General features: G+C 42.5%; 1 protein-coding gene across 1 annotated transcript in view; it reads left to right on the forward strand.

Annotated features, from left to right (window-relative positions):
* Positions 1-15,618, forward strand: part of LOC121862027 — a 31,362-nt gene extending 15,744 nt beyond the window's left edge. Inside the window, 21 exon segments of the mRNA XM_042359958.1 lie at positions 74-260; positions 1,421-1,527; positions 4,582-4,856; positions 5,944-6,102; positions 6,669-6,801; positions 7,769-8,020; positions 8,733-8,797; positions 8,800-8,938; positions 9,146-9,286; positions 9,667-9,876; positions 9,981-10,145; positions 11,102-11,288; positions 11,387-11,525; positions 11,862-11,957; positions 12,284-12,426; positions 12,539-12,683; positions 13,020-13,115; positions 13,360-13,502; positions 13,931-14,034; positions 14,787-14,888; positions 15,133-15,618. Coding sequence (XP_042215892.1) covers positions 74-260; positions 1,421-1,527; positions 4,582-4,856; positions 5,944-6,102; positions 6,669-6,801; positions 7,769-8,020; positions 8,733-8,797; positions 8,800-8,938; positions 9,146-9,286; positions 9,667-9,876; positions 9,981-10,145; positions 11,102-11,288; positions 11,387-11,525; positions 11,862-11,957; positions 12,284-12,426; positions 12,539-12,683; positions 13,020-13,115; positions 13,360-13,502; positions 13,931-14,034; positions 14,787-14,888; positions 15,133-15,290 — 3,146 coding nt within the window. The 3' untranslated portion in view covers positions 15,291-15,618.
* The last annotated feature ends 1,849 nt before the right edge of the window (positions 15,619-17,467 follow it).

Genomic DNA, 17,467 nt, shown 5'->3' on the forward strand with positions numbered 1-17,467 from the left:
AGTAATAAATAAAATAGTAGTAGTAGTACACTAATGACAATAGTATGTTAAAGGGAGACATCTACTTTTACAGTGTTTACGTTCATCTCGGTGTTCGGGGACCTGGTCGTGTTCTACTACAGTCGGCAGCTGGACCTGTACGGTGATAAGGAAGACGAAGTCGAACTGGAGAAGAAGGAAATGAACACAGAGGAACCGGAACCCCTTAACCCTCATAACGAGGAAGATTTCATCCCTCAAAAGCAACAAGAATTCTCCTAGTAGATGTTTCTCAATACTATGTCTCCTGAAATCGATATAAACCTTGAGTCCTTAGGATAGATTTAACACTATTACTTCACCGCCATGTTGTTACCTTAGTTTCCAGAATGGTTTATTAGTTAGGATAAAGATTCATTTTAGGCCAAGTAGCTACGAGTGTGTTCAGGGTTAAGTTTGAATCACAGAGTCTAGTGTCTTAAATCCATTTGTATTGTAAGGATGTATATAGTAGTAGTTTATATTAGTAGTGATGGGTAAAATAGGCCCCAATTCATCAGCTGAGGTGTCATAATAGGCCCCAGTCCTTTTTACAGGTTCCAATCATAATGACTTCCAATCTTAAAGGGACCAAATCCTAATGTTGAAGGAGAGGGACTCAGCTAATCTGTCACCTTAATTCAGTACAAGACTTGTAAAAATGTTTATAAAGTACCAATGTTTAAGAGTTGTGTTATATTGTAAAGTTTAATAAACATTTACGTGTTGAATGTTGGTGTTTTATTTTTACTTTTGTAATAATAATAATAATAATAATAATAATAATAATAATAATAATAATAATAATAATAATAATAATAATAATAATAATAATAATAATATAATAATAATAACAATAACAATAATAATAATAATAATACTGTAATAATAATAATAATAATAATAATAATAATAATAATAATAATAATAATAATAAAATGAAACTAAAAAACAAACACAAACAATGGAAAAATGGATAAAAAAAAGAAAAGAAAAGAAGTAAAGTAGAAAAAAGGAAAGTGTTAAAGTATATTTACACTCATTAAATATTTATTGATTTATCTCTTCATTTTTTTCCTTATAAGCTTGAATCGTAATTACTTAAAAGTCACCGTGAATGAATGTGGCGGTGACAAGTCTACCACGACAGAGTGCAGTGTGAGTCTATAAGAGGCAGACAATAGTGACGTCAGTGATTGCTGGGAAAACTTGAAAATAAGTTAAATGAAAAAAAAATGGTACCACAATAGATATATATAAAAATCCAGTAAAGGGGCTAATGAAGGGGCTAGTGGAGATAGTGCACTAAGGACTGTGATAGTGTATATGATCCACCATTCACAGGAAAACCAGTGTGGCGATGATCCCGCTCATTAAAGTAAGCACATGGTGATAACAACAGCCGGATGAGGGAAGCTAAAAAAAATAAAATAATAACGTGGAAGATAAATACTGTAGTGAACATCCTGAGACAGCAACACTGGACGAGCGAGGGTGCCAACCATGCAGGTAAGAGCAGCAGGCCAGCCAAGTGATATAATATTGACTATAAATAAAGTCATCCCAGTAGTAATGGTTCCTCTTCAAAATGAAGAGAAAGGTTTCTGAGGTTTGCATCACCGACACACCGAGCACAAAGTCCATGTAACCATGGCACAAAAATTTCGAGCAAAATTGTATCACATCGTGAAATGTGCTCAAAACAAAGGTAGTTCCAATAGATCAGTGGCTCTTAACCCATGGGTAATTTGGGAATTAGGCAATTCTCCCATTGCCAAGTAAGGGAAAATGTAAATTAGGTTCCGGTCAGGTGTCTTGGTACCTAACCCAGTTTGATAGAGGCTGGACTGGCACGGTGGTGAGTGACAAGACCCGTAGAGATGAAGTAATTGAGAATTAAGCTGAAAAAGGTTCACAACCTCTGACTTAAAGCAAATTTATTTGAACACAAAGCCCATGATTATTGTTAATGTGGATGATCTCTCCATTTTCTTTATCCACAACCTTTTTTGTGTCTGGTTGTGTCAAAGTTATTTGAAAACACGCAAGGTTGATTGAAAAACGACATAAATAACAAGTCGAACCAACAGTAAGGAGGCGTATCACATGTCCCAACAGGACGAAGAAACAACATTAACTGAGACCAAATGTGAAAAAGACCTGGGTGTGTATGCTGACAACGAACTGAAGTTCTCAGACCATTGTGAGAAGAAGGTGAATCAAGCAACTAAACTATCAGATCTTTTAAGAAGGGCGTTCAGACATACTCACAATGCTCTTCAAAAGTGAGGTACTTCTCCGTTTGGAGTGCTGTCGCCCTTTTGGGTCCCTAAGATATGCGAGAGACTGTCAGTTGATTGAAAATGTCCAAAGGAAGTCCACCCGACTGGTGCCTTCACTACGGCACCCGAGGTACCCTCTAGAACGCCAACAGTGGCCTAGCTTATACTACAAACAGGCAAGGGGGGGGGGGGGACTTAATAGAAGCATATAAATTAATCAGTCGAGTATTCATACCTGGAAATGGCTGATACCCGCCCCAGAAGTGGTCACAGCTTAAGGTTGAAGAAGACACAAGTTCAGAAAACTATCAGGATAAACTTTTTTGGAGTGAGAGTGGGAGCTCTTGGAACAACCTGCTAGAGAGTGTTGTGATGACACTAAGTGTGAGCTCTTTCAAGACCAGACTCAAGACTTGACCAACACTGGCGCATGTACAGATACATTGAGGAGCCGGTGCATGCCCAGTACTTGCCACAGCGTGTAACAGAGACATGACCGACCGCCCAAACGGCTAGTAGGCCGATCAGTGGCGAAGAGGATAAATTAAAGTAAATAATGCATCACCAATGCTGATCAAATCTTTTCCTGGATAAGTAGGGTAGAATAAACTACTTACAACTAAGAAGAAAAGTAAGGTTAAGTAAGCAAAAAAGTAAACCACAGTAAGCTGTGCCAGCAAAATGGATTTCTTTGACATACTGTAATGTGTCGGATATACAGCGACACAAATGTTGTCGGCCAATCAGAACCAACCTTTCAAGAAAACCAAAAATATAATCAGATAACCAACCAATCATCACCAAGCTTGCATAACCACTGACAGGCATGGAGGGCAACCACAACAAATTAGTTCAAGTCACTGACGCTGTAGACCGTTGGTACGATAATGTAATTATTCACCTTTACGTCACTAGATCACGTGCGTCACTTATTCATAGACTGTACAATACTCATACTCGTTTTATCTATATTAGCCAATCAGAATTCGTCTTTGGGTGTTTTCCAAAAAGTTACGCAACATAACCCAGGCTCCGTGTATTTTGATTGGTCCTCACACACCATGACGTCACTACTAGCTGTCCAGGATTTGCTCAAGTAACGTTATTTCAGGATTAGTTAAATTTGGCATGGTGTTTATAAGGTTCAGTTACATTAGATAAGATCAGAGGCCACAGTGGCAAAGGACAATCAGAATACAGTACTTTATGCCAGCGAGCGTCAGGGGTTCCGTTACACTCCTTCGACGGCCTTTTTGAGGCTGGTTAGTGTCTGTTTATAAGAGACAGACACGCAAACAATAAGAGAAAGAAGGAAAGAATGACAAGAGAGAGAGAGAGAGAGAGAGAGAGAGAGAGAGAGAGAGAGAGAGAGAGAGAGAGAGAGAGAGAGAGAGAGAGAGAGAGAGGTCTGTGAAAGTAGACATAAGATTTTCAGCATCATGGTAATTGTTACGTAAACCAAAGCTGTTAAACGAAATGTTTTGATAAAATATTAAACGAATTAAAGCTTTTGAAATGGTTGATGAGAAACACAAAACCCTGAAAAGAAAATCGAAGAAAGTAACATTCGTAAATGGAAAATAAGACTTTAATAATTCCTACATTATTTTGCTGTCAAATAATTTAATGAAGTAGAAGTTGCTATATTTACCGTCAGTACTTTGTGCCGTAGAGTACAATAGGTGGACGAGACCCAGTGTAATGGTGACAGTAGTAGGTCATGGTCCAATAACTAAAGGTCACTGATGTGTGTCTAACAAGGGTAGGGCGGTCAGTGTCGCGTTTGTTAACATTATTGAATGTTCGTTGACAACATAACCGAAGAACATCTGGGGCTACAGTGTTCATACCTGATAAAATATATACCGGACATGGCAGCCTCCAGATCTGCCAGGATTTGCGGCTTAAGAGGAGGTCAAACTCATGCCCTTGAAAAAAACATCACTCGGCGTGAGTTGGCGCCTTAGTCGGGATATTTTGCGGCTATGGCCTAGATAAATCTGATGGTGAGGACGTGTGTTGAGACAGTAGCCTTGTATGTTGTTGACGCCTTTTGTGTGTGTGTGTGTGTGTGTGTGTGTGGTTCCAGTCACACCCCACCACCCGAATAACAAGGTGGAAAAACTAACATGAGGAAATTGATAAATAAATAATGGCTTTAAGTTACTTATACAAAGAGCCGCACAGAAGATTCATTAAGGTGTATTATAAAATGGATTAACGCTTGAGAGAGACTTTGGCGACAGCTTATGTAAGGAACGACTTGTCATGATGTGTTAAGATGATGGGTGGTGGGCAGGACACCGCATCTCGACCCTCATCAATGCCACTCTACCTCCCGCCAGCACCGCACAACTGATAGGACTGCTGCGGCTTACTGCTGCTGCTGCCTCTGTTCTTGCTGCTGACTCTATTCCAGCAGCTGTCCAACTGTTGCCTCTATTCGTACTGCTGCCTTTGTTCTTACTGCTCCCTGTTCCCTCTGCAGCCGCTGTTCCTGCTGCTACAACCTCAAACGGGAATTCGGTGCAGTATCCCACCTCTACTCCTATACAGGTAATGTGACTTGATTCACTGTAGGGGACCACTTTTTTAATGTTCACATAACCTTAGCCGGATCATCTGAAGACTAGCTACCCTAACTTATGTCACCTGATGATTAAACACCCTAACACTACCTGGGGAAGTTTAGGTTAGGCTAGGCTAATTTAGCGTTAGGGTGGTTAGGTTAGGTTAGGTTAGGTTAGGTTAGGCTAGGCTAATTTAGCGTTAGGGTGGTTAACCTTAAGATCACCAAAACTGAAGTCGTGTCTTATCTTCACGAGATCCACTTTTACTTTTAACACACCTGAGAGACGAAACATATGACTGACAGGTGATTGACGTAATATGTCTTCATCCATGTCAGACCTTGTGAGTGACTGACATGATCATGTATTATCGCATCAGTAGCAAGAATTATATATAACATTCTGGATGTATAAACTGAATGCATTACTGAGTGATCTTAGAGCACTACCACCCTCACCATCCTCACTACCACCCTCACCATCCTCACTACCACCCTCACCATCCTCACTACCACCCTCACCATCCTCACTACCACCCTCACCATCCTCACTACCACCCTCACCACTACCTCACCATCCTCACCACCATCCTCACCCTCATCCTTACTCACCATCCTCACTACCACCCTCACCATCCTCACTACCACCCTCACCATCCTCCTACCACCCTCACCATACCCACCCTCACCATCCTCACTACCACCCTCACCATCCTCACTACCACCCTCACCATCCTCACTACCATCCTCACTATCATCCTCACTACCACCCTCACCATCCTCACTACCATCCTCACTATCATCCTCACCTCCTGGTACTGATGTTTACTTATTTCACTCACCATAGTATTAATAATTGTATTTATGTATACTTTTAAATATACATACGTACGGAAAATTATGCGTGTTTGCTTGTATTCGAATACTTAGTTTCTGTATTCTACCAATCCTTACATACATACATACATACATACATACATACATACATACATACATACATACATACATACATACACTTAGCCTTCACAGGTAGAGGCGTAAACATATTTCAGTGTTTATATCCTTTATACACAGGGAAGAGTAAGCAGCCAGACGAGAACACAAATGGCGCCCGAGAAGGGAGAACTTCGCCAGGTCTCGCGGGAGGACGAGGCCAGGACATTCCTTCATGAAGAGGCAGACATCGAGGACACCAAATGTGGCATAGGCTCCTTTAAACCTCAATGGCTCCAGGTGAGTGACCACGAGTTCTATTGTCTCTCTGTTGGCGAGATATAAGAAACTCATCTTGTATCTCTCTGTTTGTGAGATAATGGCGCGAGGGACTTCGTTTGTGCGTGTGAGATAAAGAAAAGTGTATTTAGCTCTTAGTTTGAGAGATAGTGGTGGCGTGGAAGAATTATTTATCTCTTTGTGAGTTTATTGGAAAGAGAGAGAGAGAGAGAGAGAGAGAGAGAGTTGATTTATCTCTTGTTTTAAAGATCCTGTCGTTAAAGACTTCCCTTAGTCTCTTGATTGTGAGATAATAGAGTGAGAGATTCTTTCTTGACGTTATTTACCGCGAGATAGTGGAGTGACAAATATCTTCTTTCTCTCCGTTTGTGAGATAAAGTGCCAGAGATTGTTCATACATCTTTCTTGTTTGCAAAATGGCTGGCGTGGAAGGAGAAACGATAGATAGATAGACAGAGATAGATAGATAGACAGAGATAGATAGATAGATAGATAGATAGATAGATATATAGATAGAACAACTGTAAAGCATCGATACTTATGTACATTATTTCTGGTGTGTACAGTGCATGGCGAAGAAGGAGGTGTACATGATAGTGTTCAGTGTGGTGGGGTTGACTCAAGGCATCTTCTTTACCTACATGGTGTCTGTGTTGTCTACCATCGAGAAGAGATTTAAGTTTACCAGCAAAGAAACAGGTTAGTTTACTTTACTGTACGTGGTTAGTCTACTGTACTTTACATCACGGGCTTAGGACCTGGTTATAATGGGTCCTAGGTATAATGGGTCCTAGTTATAATGGGTTTCTAGGCATAATGGGTCCTAGTTATAATGGGGGTCCTAGGTATAATGGGTCCTAGGTATAATGGGTCCTAGGTATAATGGGTCCTAGTTATAATGGGGGTCCTAGGTATAATGGGTCCTAGGTATAATGGGTTTCTAGGCATAATGGGTCCTAGGTATAATGGGTCCTAGGTATAATGGGTCCTAGGTATAATGGGTCCTAGGTATAATGGGTCCTAGTTATAATGGGGTTCAAGGCATAATGGGTCCTAGTTATAATGGGGTCCTAGGTATAATGGGTCCTAGTTATAATGGGCTCCTAGACATAATGGGTCCTAGTTATAATGGGTCCTAGTTATAATGGGTCCTAGGTATAATGGGTCCTAGGTATAATGGGTCCTAGTTATAATGGGTCCTAGTTATAATGGGGTTCAAGGCATAATGGGTCCCTAGTTATAATGGGTCCTAGTTATAATGGGTCCTAGGTATAATGGGTCCTAGTTATAATGGGGGTCCTAGGTATAATGGGTCCTAGGTATAATGGGTCCTAGGTATAATGGGTCCTAGTTATAATGGGGTCCTAGGTATAATGGGTCCTAGTTATAATGGGCTCCTAGACATAATGGGTCCTAGTTATAATAGGTCCTAGTTATAATAGGTCCTAGTTATAATAGGTCCTAGTTATAATAGGTCCTAGTTATAATAGGTCCTAGTCATAGTGGACCCAAATCAAAATGGGCCCTGATCAATATAGTCCCAGTTATAACCTAGCCTAACCTAGACCTAACCTAATCTAACCTAACCTAACCTAGCCTAACCTAGACCTAACCTAATCTAACCTAACCCAACCTAACCTAACGTAACCACTACTGATTCATCCAGGTACCATCCTCTCGGGCAACGACGTGTCACAGATCATCTTATCCATCGTCTTGGGTTACTATGGCACCTTTGGTCATCGGCCTCGCTGGGTGGGTATGGGGGTATTCTTCGCTGCCCTATCTGGCTTCGCCGCCGCCCTCCCACACTTCCTCTATGGCCCTGGCGAACAAGCTCTCGCCATCGCCCGCGCCGCCACTGCTGGTGCCACTCCAGATCTACTGGATAACATCACCAGCCTCACTTCTCACACTAGTAAGACCTGACCTCCTGACCTGTCCTGACTGATGGTGTTGTTGTTATCTATGGATCTTCTTGTGAGTCTGTGTTTACTCTACAATGTGTGGTTGGGGATGAAGTCATTGTGATATAGATAGATAGATAGATAGATAGATAGATAGATAGATAGATAGATAGAGACAGACAGACAGACAGACAGATGGATGGATGGATAGGACTTTAACGATTGATTGAAATGTACTTTAAGTTGAATATCCCCCCCCCTCTCTTTTTCTCTCCGTCCCGACAGCCTCCCTCAACTCATCCCTCTCTCCGCTCCGACAGCCTCCCTCAAATCATCCCTCTCTCCGCCCCGACAGCCTCCCTCAACTCATCCCTCTCCGCCCCGACAGCCTCCCTCAACTCATCCCTCTCCGCCCCGACATCCTCCCTTAACTCACCCCTCTCTCCGCCCCGACAGCCTCAAACTCACCCCTCTCTCCGTCCCGACAGCCTCCTCAACTCATCCCTCTCGCCCCGACATCCTCCTAAACTTACCCTCTCTCCGCCCCGACAGCCTCCCTCAACTCACCCTCTCTTCGTCCCGACAGCCTCCTCAACTTACCCCTCTCTCCGTCCCGACAGCCTCCCTCAACTCATCCTTCTCCGCTCCGACAGCCTCCCTCAACTCATCCCTCTCTCCGTCCCGACAGCCTCCCTCAACTCATCCCTCTCTCCGCCCCGACAGAGAAAGAGGAGCTGTGTTTCTTCCAGCCGGAGGAGAACTGTGGTGAGGACGGAAGCGGACGGGACAGCAGAGAGCCGTTCATGGACCTCTCATCCTCTTCTTCGTCTCTCAGTTCCTCTTTGGCATCACCCTCAGCATCTTCTACAGCCTCGGTATTACCTACATGGACGATAACATTAGCAAGAAGACCTACCCTATGTATTACTGTGAGTACCCCCACCCCCTTCCTCTCTGTCTCTTTCGCATTCTCTTTATCATTTTGTTGTTTTATAGTCTTAAAAAATTAGTTAATCTCTTCTTCTTCTTCTTCTTCTTCTATTCGTTACACATACATTTATTTTCGTATTTGTTTATATTCCTCATCCTGAATTATATGTCAACAAGCTTATAAGTCAAGTGTTATTATCCTTCAGCCCTCGCCTTCATGTTGAGGGTCATGGGGCCTGTATGCGGGTTTTTCGTGGGTGGCAAGTGTCTGTCTTTGTGGATAGATCCGTCCGTGCAGCCTAACCTTACGAGAAAGGACCCACGTTGGTACGGCGCTTGGTGGATAGGTGAGTCTCTAGCTTATGGTGGTTCTTCGTCTATGTATTTTACTCTAATAGGACCTACACACACACACACACACACACACACACACACACACACACACACACACACACACACTACCGCATGATTCTGTACTGGTGCGGACAGTGTCATGTGTGAGGAGCGGTCACTGCTCTGAAAGTAGGGAAGTACATCTACAGTATGTAGTATGTTGTCTTCACAGCTAAATTTTGGAAACAACTACAGTGTTTATACGTGATTTATATATTCATCAGCAAGACAAGTTAGTGTGAGTGGCGTCAAGTTCTGTGGTGAGGGTGAACTTTTTTACTGAACTACCTGAACAGCTATAACGTGACTTTGTCTATTTCTTCATCCTCTTCAGGCTTTCTCATCATCGGCTTCGGATTGCTCCTCACGGGTAATTTCCTTTTCCTATTCCCTCGTAAACTGCCGGAGACGCTGAAGAGAGAGGCAAGGAAGATCGTTCGCCAGGCGGATAAGGACGATAAGGACGGAGGAGGCCAGAGAGGGGTGGAGTACTTCGCCTCCCTCGTCAAGAACAAGAAGACAGAGGAGAAACCCACGATGAAGAGTGAGTTAACATCTTTCATCTGGGTATAACTTTGGTCATTAAAAGGTCTACTGAGGCTCCTTAAGTTACCAGGTGTTATCATGTTATAACTCTCGTCTCCTCAGACCTGCTGAAAGCACTGAAGCGGCTCTTCACCAATAAGATCTGGGTAGGGAACCTCTTTAACACCACCACCTACTTGATTGGTGTGGCCGGCTACTGGAACTTTAAACCAAAATACCTGGAGACGCAGTATAGGCAGAGCGCCACCACCGCCAGCTACTACACCGGTGAGTCTACCTCGAGTATACCTCAGTTGAGTCTACCTCTAGTATACCTGGATTCTACCTTAGGTGAGTCTACCTGTTCTCTACAGGTGAATGTGTGAGTAGGACGTAGATCAGAAGAACTCCACTTATAATAGACCTTAACCTAAACATAATCAAATTTAACCTAACCTAACCTAACCTTTAACTAAATCTAACCATTAAATCATGACTCATTTGTACCATAGTCCACCAGTACTGAGTTAAATGAGGACTATAGAAAGTGTTCCAGTCCTAATGGTGAAGTCAGATTAGATTACCTTACGCTGGGACCTGATAGGATTGGACCTCTTTTGACCACACTACTTGTGAACATACCTGACGGAGCTACCACACAGTATCAACCTATCACCACCACTACCTGACTCCCACAGGTACAGGTACACGATAAGACCCAGGACCTGCATTCAAACACCAATGCAAGATGACAAGATATGAGAGAGAATTATAGTACAGGTACAGTGATAGATGAGGAAGAATCAAGAACAGGTACAGTGATAGATGAGGCAGAATCAAGAACAGGTACAGCGACAGGTGCGGAAGAATCAAGAACAGGTACAGCGACAGGTGAGGAAGAATCAAGAACAGGTACAGTGATAGATGAGGCAGAATCAAGAACAGGTACAGCGACAGATGAGGAAGAATCAAGAACAGGTACAGCGACAGGTGAGGAAGAATCAAGAACAGGTACAGCTACAAATGGGGCAGAACCAAGAACATGTACAGGTGAGGAAGAATCAAGAACAGGTACAGCGACAGGTGAGGATGAATCAAGAACAGGTACAGTGATAGATGAGGCAGAATCAAGAACAGGTACAGCGACAGGTGAGGATGAATCAAGAACAGGTATAAATACAGGCAAAAATTACAGGTGATTGAGGATTAAATGACAGGTTCAACAGGTACTCTTATTTTCACAGGTATGGCATCGTTTGTATCCCTGGTACTGGGCACGGGACTAGGGGGAGCTGTACTCAGGTGGGCACAACCAGGTCCCAGGTTCGTGACAGGGTACAACATCTTCATCACGCTATTTACCTGCTGTAGTTACATCGTCCTTAGCTCCATTGGTTGCCCCAGGCTGGACATCATAGGGCCTGTAGACGGGTGAGTTAAGAGCTACTTCTACGTGTGAGAGAGAGAGAGAGAGAGAGAGAGAGAGAGAGAGAGAGAGAGACTCATACACCATCGCCCTCCCAACACAGGTCACTTCCCCCCAACTGCTCAACTCAGTGTGGGTGTTCGGATAAGTTCTCACCAGTGTGTGCAGAGGACCAGTCTACCCTCTACTACTCCGCTTGTTACGCCGGCTGCTCCACCGTCAACACCTCCACCAGCCCCATCGTAAGCGGTGATCTTGTGTCACCTGAAGAATAGGCACCCCAGCCGAACTTAACCCAACCTAGCATAATGTAACCCGCCTGTAATAGCCTAACCTAACCTAACCTAACCTAACCAGGTATAATATAACCCACCTGTAATAACCTAACCTAACCTCCCCTACCCTAACCTAACCCCCCCCCCCACAGGTAGAAGAATTAGGTGTTTGATCATCAGGTAAAATGGGGTGTCTAATCTTCACGTGTCCTATATTTTTCTTCTCTGATATAAGCTATTGAATTATGATGTATTAAACTGTATTATATAGTATTTTATTACACATTGTATCGTCTTGTACAGGCATACGGTGACTGTAGGTGTATCGACAACATAACCAGCAGCAACAATGACACTCTACCACTCCTCAGTAATGTGACCTTTGACCCCACCCACTCGGTAAGTCACTCGCTCACCTGTTGTAACAAGATATCTGTCCATCTATCAGTTTATTTATCCCTCCCTCTCTGTCTGTCTGTCTGTCTGTCTATATATACACAACGAAACTATAAACGCACCCCAAAATTCTTATTATATTTTAAAATGTAAGGAAGAAAAAAGTGTGTGTGTGTGTGTGTGTGTGTGTGTGCGCGTGCGTGTGTGTGTGTGTGTGTGTGTGTGTGTGTGTGTGTGTGTGTGTGTGTGTGTGTGTGTGTGTGTGTGTGTGTGTGTGTGTGTGTGTGTGTAGGTTTATCTTCACTACACGTCACGACCTTCCTCTACAGATGAACGGTGCCTCCTACGGGTCGGGAAGCAGCGGCTATTGTCCAGAACCGTGTGGTAACTTCATCTACTATATTGTTATCCAGATGGCGATAAAGACGGTAGCTTCCACTGGTAGAGTCGGTAGTAACCTCATTAATCTAAGGTACAGGTTCATCATCCACTGTCATATACATACATACATACATACATAGAGAGAGAGAGAGAGAGAGAGAGAGAGAGAGAGAGAGAGAGACTCATACACCATCGCCCTCCCAACACAGGTCACTTCCCCCCAACTGCTCAACTCAGTGTGGGTGTTCGGATAAGTTCTCACCAGTGTGTGCAGAGGACCAGTCTACCCTCTACTACTCCGCTTGTTACGCCGGCTGCTCCACCGTCAACACCTCCACCAGCCCCATCGTAAGCGGTGATCTTGTGTCACCTGAAGAATAGGCACCCCAGCCGAACTTAACCCAACCTAGCATAATGTAACCCGCCTGTAATAGCCTAACCTAACCTAACCTAACCTAACCAGGTATAATATAACCCACCTGTAATAACCTAACCTAACCTCCCCTACCCTAACCTAACCCCCCCCCCCACAGGTAGAAGAATTAGGTGTTTGATCATCAGGTAAAATGGGGTGTCTAATCTTCACGTGTCCTATATTTTTCTTCTCTGATATAAGCTATTGAATTATGATGTATTAAACTGTATTATATAGTATTTTATTACACATTGTATCGTCTTGTACAGGCATACGGTGACTGTAGGTGTATCGACAACATAACCAGCAGCAACAATGACACTCTACCACTCCTCAGTAATGTGACCTTTGACCCCACCCACTCGGTAAGTCACTCGCTCACCTGTTGTAACAAGATATCTGTCCATCTATCAGTTTATTTATCCCTCCCTCTCTGTCTGTCTGTCTGTCTGTCTATATATACACAACGAAACTATAAACGCACCCCAAAATTCTTATTATATTTTAAAATGTAAGGAAGAAAAAAGTGTGTGTGTGTGTGTGTGTGTGTGTGTGTGTGTGTGTGTGTGTAGGTTTATCTTCACTACACGTCACGACCTTCCTCTACAGATGAACGGTGCCTCCTACGGGTCGGGAAGCAGCGGCTATTGTCCAGAACCGTGTGGTAACTTCATCTACTATATTGTTATCCAGATGGCGATAAAGACGGTAGCTTCCACTGGTAGAGTCGGTAGTAACCTCATTAATCTAAGGTACAGGTTCATCATCCACTGTCATATACATACATACATACATACATACATACATACATACATACATACATACATACATACATACATACATACATACATATACATACATACATACAATAGTCAAATATATAGTTCATAACCACTTCCACCTTCCTTCTTTACCTGTCACACACACACACACACACACACACACACACGTATTATTAAAAGATTTGTATAGGTGACTGATATAAAAGTATTGAATATATTACCTCAAGTATTTATGTTATATTTTACCTTTAATGATAATATTACAACAATAATTATAATACTAAACTAAATAAATAAATAACTACAAACAAACCAAAACAACAACCAAAACAACAACCAAAACAACAACCAAAACAACGACATACTGTAAAGGTAATAATGATCCTCTATGTTAACAGATCAGTAGCGGAGGAAGATAAAGGCATCGCGTTAGGTACACTCAACGTGATTCTGAGTGTGTTCGCCTTCCTACCTGCTCCTATACTGATGGGCGCAATTATAGGTAAGTAACAGGTCAATTATAGGTCAGTACAGGTGAGATACAGGTCAGTACAGGTGAATTATAGGTCAGTAACAGGTGAATTATAGGTCAGTACAGGTGAATTATAGGGCATTACGGGTGAATTATAGGTCAGTACAGGTCAATTATTATAGGTAAGTACAGGTGAATTATAGGTCAGTACAGGTCAATTATAGGGGTCGGTACAAGTACAAGTGTACATTATAGGTCGGTACAGGTGGCACAGGTGAATTATAGGGTACAGGTGAATTATAGGTACGTACAGGTGAATTATAGGTCAGTTCAGGTCAATAATTATAGGTCGGTACAAGTGAATTATAGGTCGGTACAGGTGAATTATAGGGCAGTACAGGTGAATTATAGGTCAGTACAGGTCAATTATAGGTCGGTACAAGTGAATTATAGGTCGGTACAGGTGAATTATAAGGCAGTACAGGTGAATTATAGGTCAGTACAAGTGAATTATAGGTCAGTACAGGTCAATTATAGGTCGGTACAAGTGAATTATAGGTCAGTACAGGTGAATTATAGGGCAGTGCAGGTGAATTATAGGTCAGTACAGATCAATTATAGGTCGGTACAGGTGAATTATAGGTCAGTACAGGTCAATTATAGGTCGGTACAAGTGAATTATAGGTCGGTACAGGTGAATTATAGGTCAATACAGGTTAAATTATAGGTCTCTACTTCATCTACTTTAACTAATCTACTTTATCCACTCCGGGGTGGTACAGACTCAGCGTGTGTGGTGTGGGACAATAAGTGTGGCCGCTCAGGTAACTGTTGGCTGTACGACACTGACAAGTTCCGACTCATCATTCATCTGGTCCCGGCAGGTAGGTGTAGGTGTACTGTAGGTGTGTGTGTGGGTGTGTGTGTACTGTTTGTTTGAATGTGTGTGTGTTTGTATGCATGTGTGTGTATGTATGTATGTATGTACAGTATGTATATGCGTTTAAATTTAACCATCATTTTAATACATCAACACAGTTCATGTATGCGTATAGTAATTATTCACATATATACAATGTCACTATACTCGAGTCACTCATTCGGTGTATTTATGTGTTTGTGTGGCAGCGTTCATCTTCATCTCTGTGTTCGGGGACATTGTCGTCTTCTACTACAGTCGTCAGCTGGACCTGTACGGCAAGAAGGAAGATGAAGCAGTCTTGGGGAATGGTCACTCTAACAATGATGGGGAAACTCAGCCGCTCACTGATCCACAACAAGAATGAGATTAAAAACAAAAACATTGGATATTGATGTTTTTTTGTTGTGTGTTGTTGTTGTTTTTTTTTTAAGAGAACGGCGCTGTGACATCTTATTAGTGGTGTCTGGTGGAGTAACGAACGTACAGTATATATTTGTATATGGTTTTGTATATAATGAAAGAGCTATTCCTTCCTTCTTCCTTCCCTTCCTCCTCACTCTCCGTCACACACTTCTCTCACCCTCCGTCACACACTTCTCTCTCCCTCCTCACTCTCCGTCACACACTTCTCTCTCCCTCCGTCACACACTTCTTTCTCCCTCCTCACTCTCCGTCACACACTTCTCTCTCCCTCCTCACTCTCCGTCACACACTTCTCTCTCCCTCCTCACTCTCCGTCACACACTTCTCTCTCCCTCCTCACCCTCCGTCACACACTTCTCTCTTCCTCCTCACACTTCATCACACACAACAACTGCTTCTTAATGTTCCTTTCTAATGAAAAATCTATACCCAGTGATTGATTGATACACTCACCACACTGCCACAGTCTAGTACGGTGTAGGGCCTAACTCAAAGCCATAATCTCTAACAAACAACAAAAATAAGTGTATGGTAACATGTAGGTCAACAATGATGTGTCTATTGCCTCTGTGTGTGTGTATGTGTGAGGGTCAGCTTAGGTACTGTACTTATATTAAAGTTATGTGAGTATATTAGTAAATGCACTATCACTGTGAAATTAGTTAAGGGTAAGTGACTTGATCTTATATAATGGTAGACAAACACTTACATAATTATAGAATACATAACAAATTACAGTTACATAACGTTTAGTAATGCTCCTGTAATATTTGTCAAAGGGAATATGTGTCCTGTTCCTAATGGGGTCTTGTCTTATTGGCTTCACACCTAAACTAACCTAACCTAAAATAACTTAATCGAATCAAGCTTAACCTTTCTTAACCTAGTCTGACCTTAGCCTAACCTAACCTAACCTATCCTAACTTAATGAAGCCTAACCTAACCAAACATAACCTATCCTTAGAATTGGGTGGTTGAAGTCTTAATGGGTGGGATAGGTTAGGGTAAGGTACAGTACGCCTGAAGCCTACAGGAACTGAGGTCTCTATTTTTTTTTAACTGTACCCTTTCGACTCTCACTGACCATCACCACGACCTCATCTGCAAATTTGGTAAGAAGCTTCTACACCAACCTCGACACCGGCTCCTACTACCACCTGAGATCCCTAGCCCGAGAATTGCTGTTCGACACCACAACCGCACCCAGCCCATACGTGCACGAACTGATCGCTATAAGAACAGCCCAGTCCCAACCACTGTAAAAATTATCAATAACTTGTAATAAACCAGTGTATTCACTCCCAGTAAATCCTACTTCTTGCACTGCCACTATGTTGAAATGCCCTGTAGTTTGAGCTTTTCCCCATCTAGTTATTATATAGCTTATTTGTATCACTTATGATATTATTTGTAATTCGTAACCCATTCCCCAATTATGTAACTGTATATTTTCAGCCTTCTGGCTGCTATGCTCATTCAATAAACCGTTAATTATTATTATTATTTTATTATTACACACACACACACACACACACACACACACACACACACACACACACACACACACACACACACACACATTATTGATGCCACAAATACGACACTCGAGAGGACGGTAAAACCACAACGCACTTCTGGCTCCATCTTGGCATCATGAGTTTGGTGATCCAGTTCCTACTTCCTCATCAATATTGAAGATAAAGAATAAAGATGACTTGGAAATGTTAAGAAGTTATTTTGCTTTGTTTTAGCTCCTATGAGAATACTAAGGTGTGTGTGTGTGTGTGTGTGTGTGTGTGTGTGTACTTCAGGGTCTGGTCTTCAAAGCTCTGGTGTACTATTGGGTTGAAGATGAATAAATAAAATGGTACCATTTGACCATGTAAAGTCGGGCATGAGTATTTAGACACCTGCCTCAGTCTTGGTGGACACTTTCCTCAGTCTTGGTGGACACTTTCCTCAGTCTTGGTGGACACTTTCCTCAGTCTTGGTGGACACTTTCCTCAGTCTTGGTGGACACTTTCCTCAGTCTTGGTGGACACTTTCCTCAGTCTTGGTGGACACTTTCCTCAGTCTTGGTGGACAGCTCTGGTGGCTGGGAGGAGTCAAGGTCACCCA

This window comes from Homarus americanus, unplaced genomic scaffold (assembly GCF_018991925.1).
Source record: "Homarus americanus isolate GMGI-L3 unplaced genomic scaffold, GMGI_Hamer_2.0 scaffold25013, whole genome shotgun sequence".
NCBI classification, from domain to species: Eukaryota; Metazoa; Arthropoda; class Malacostraca; order Decapoda; family Nephropidae; genus Homarus; species Homarus americanus.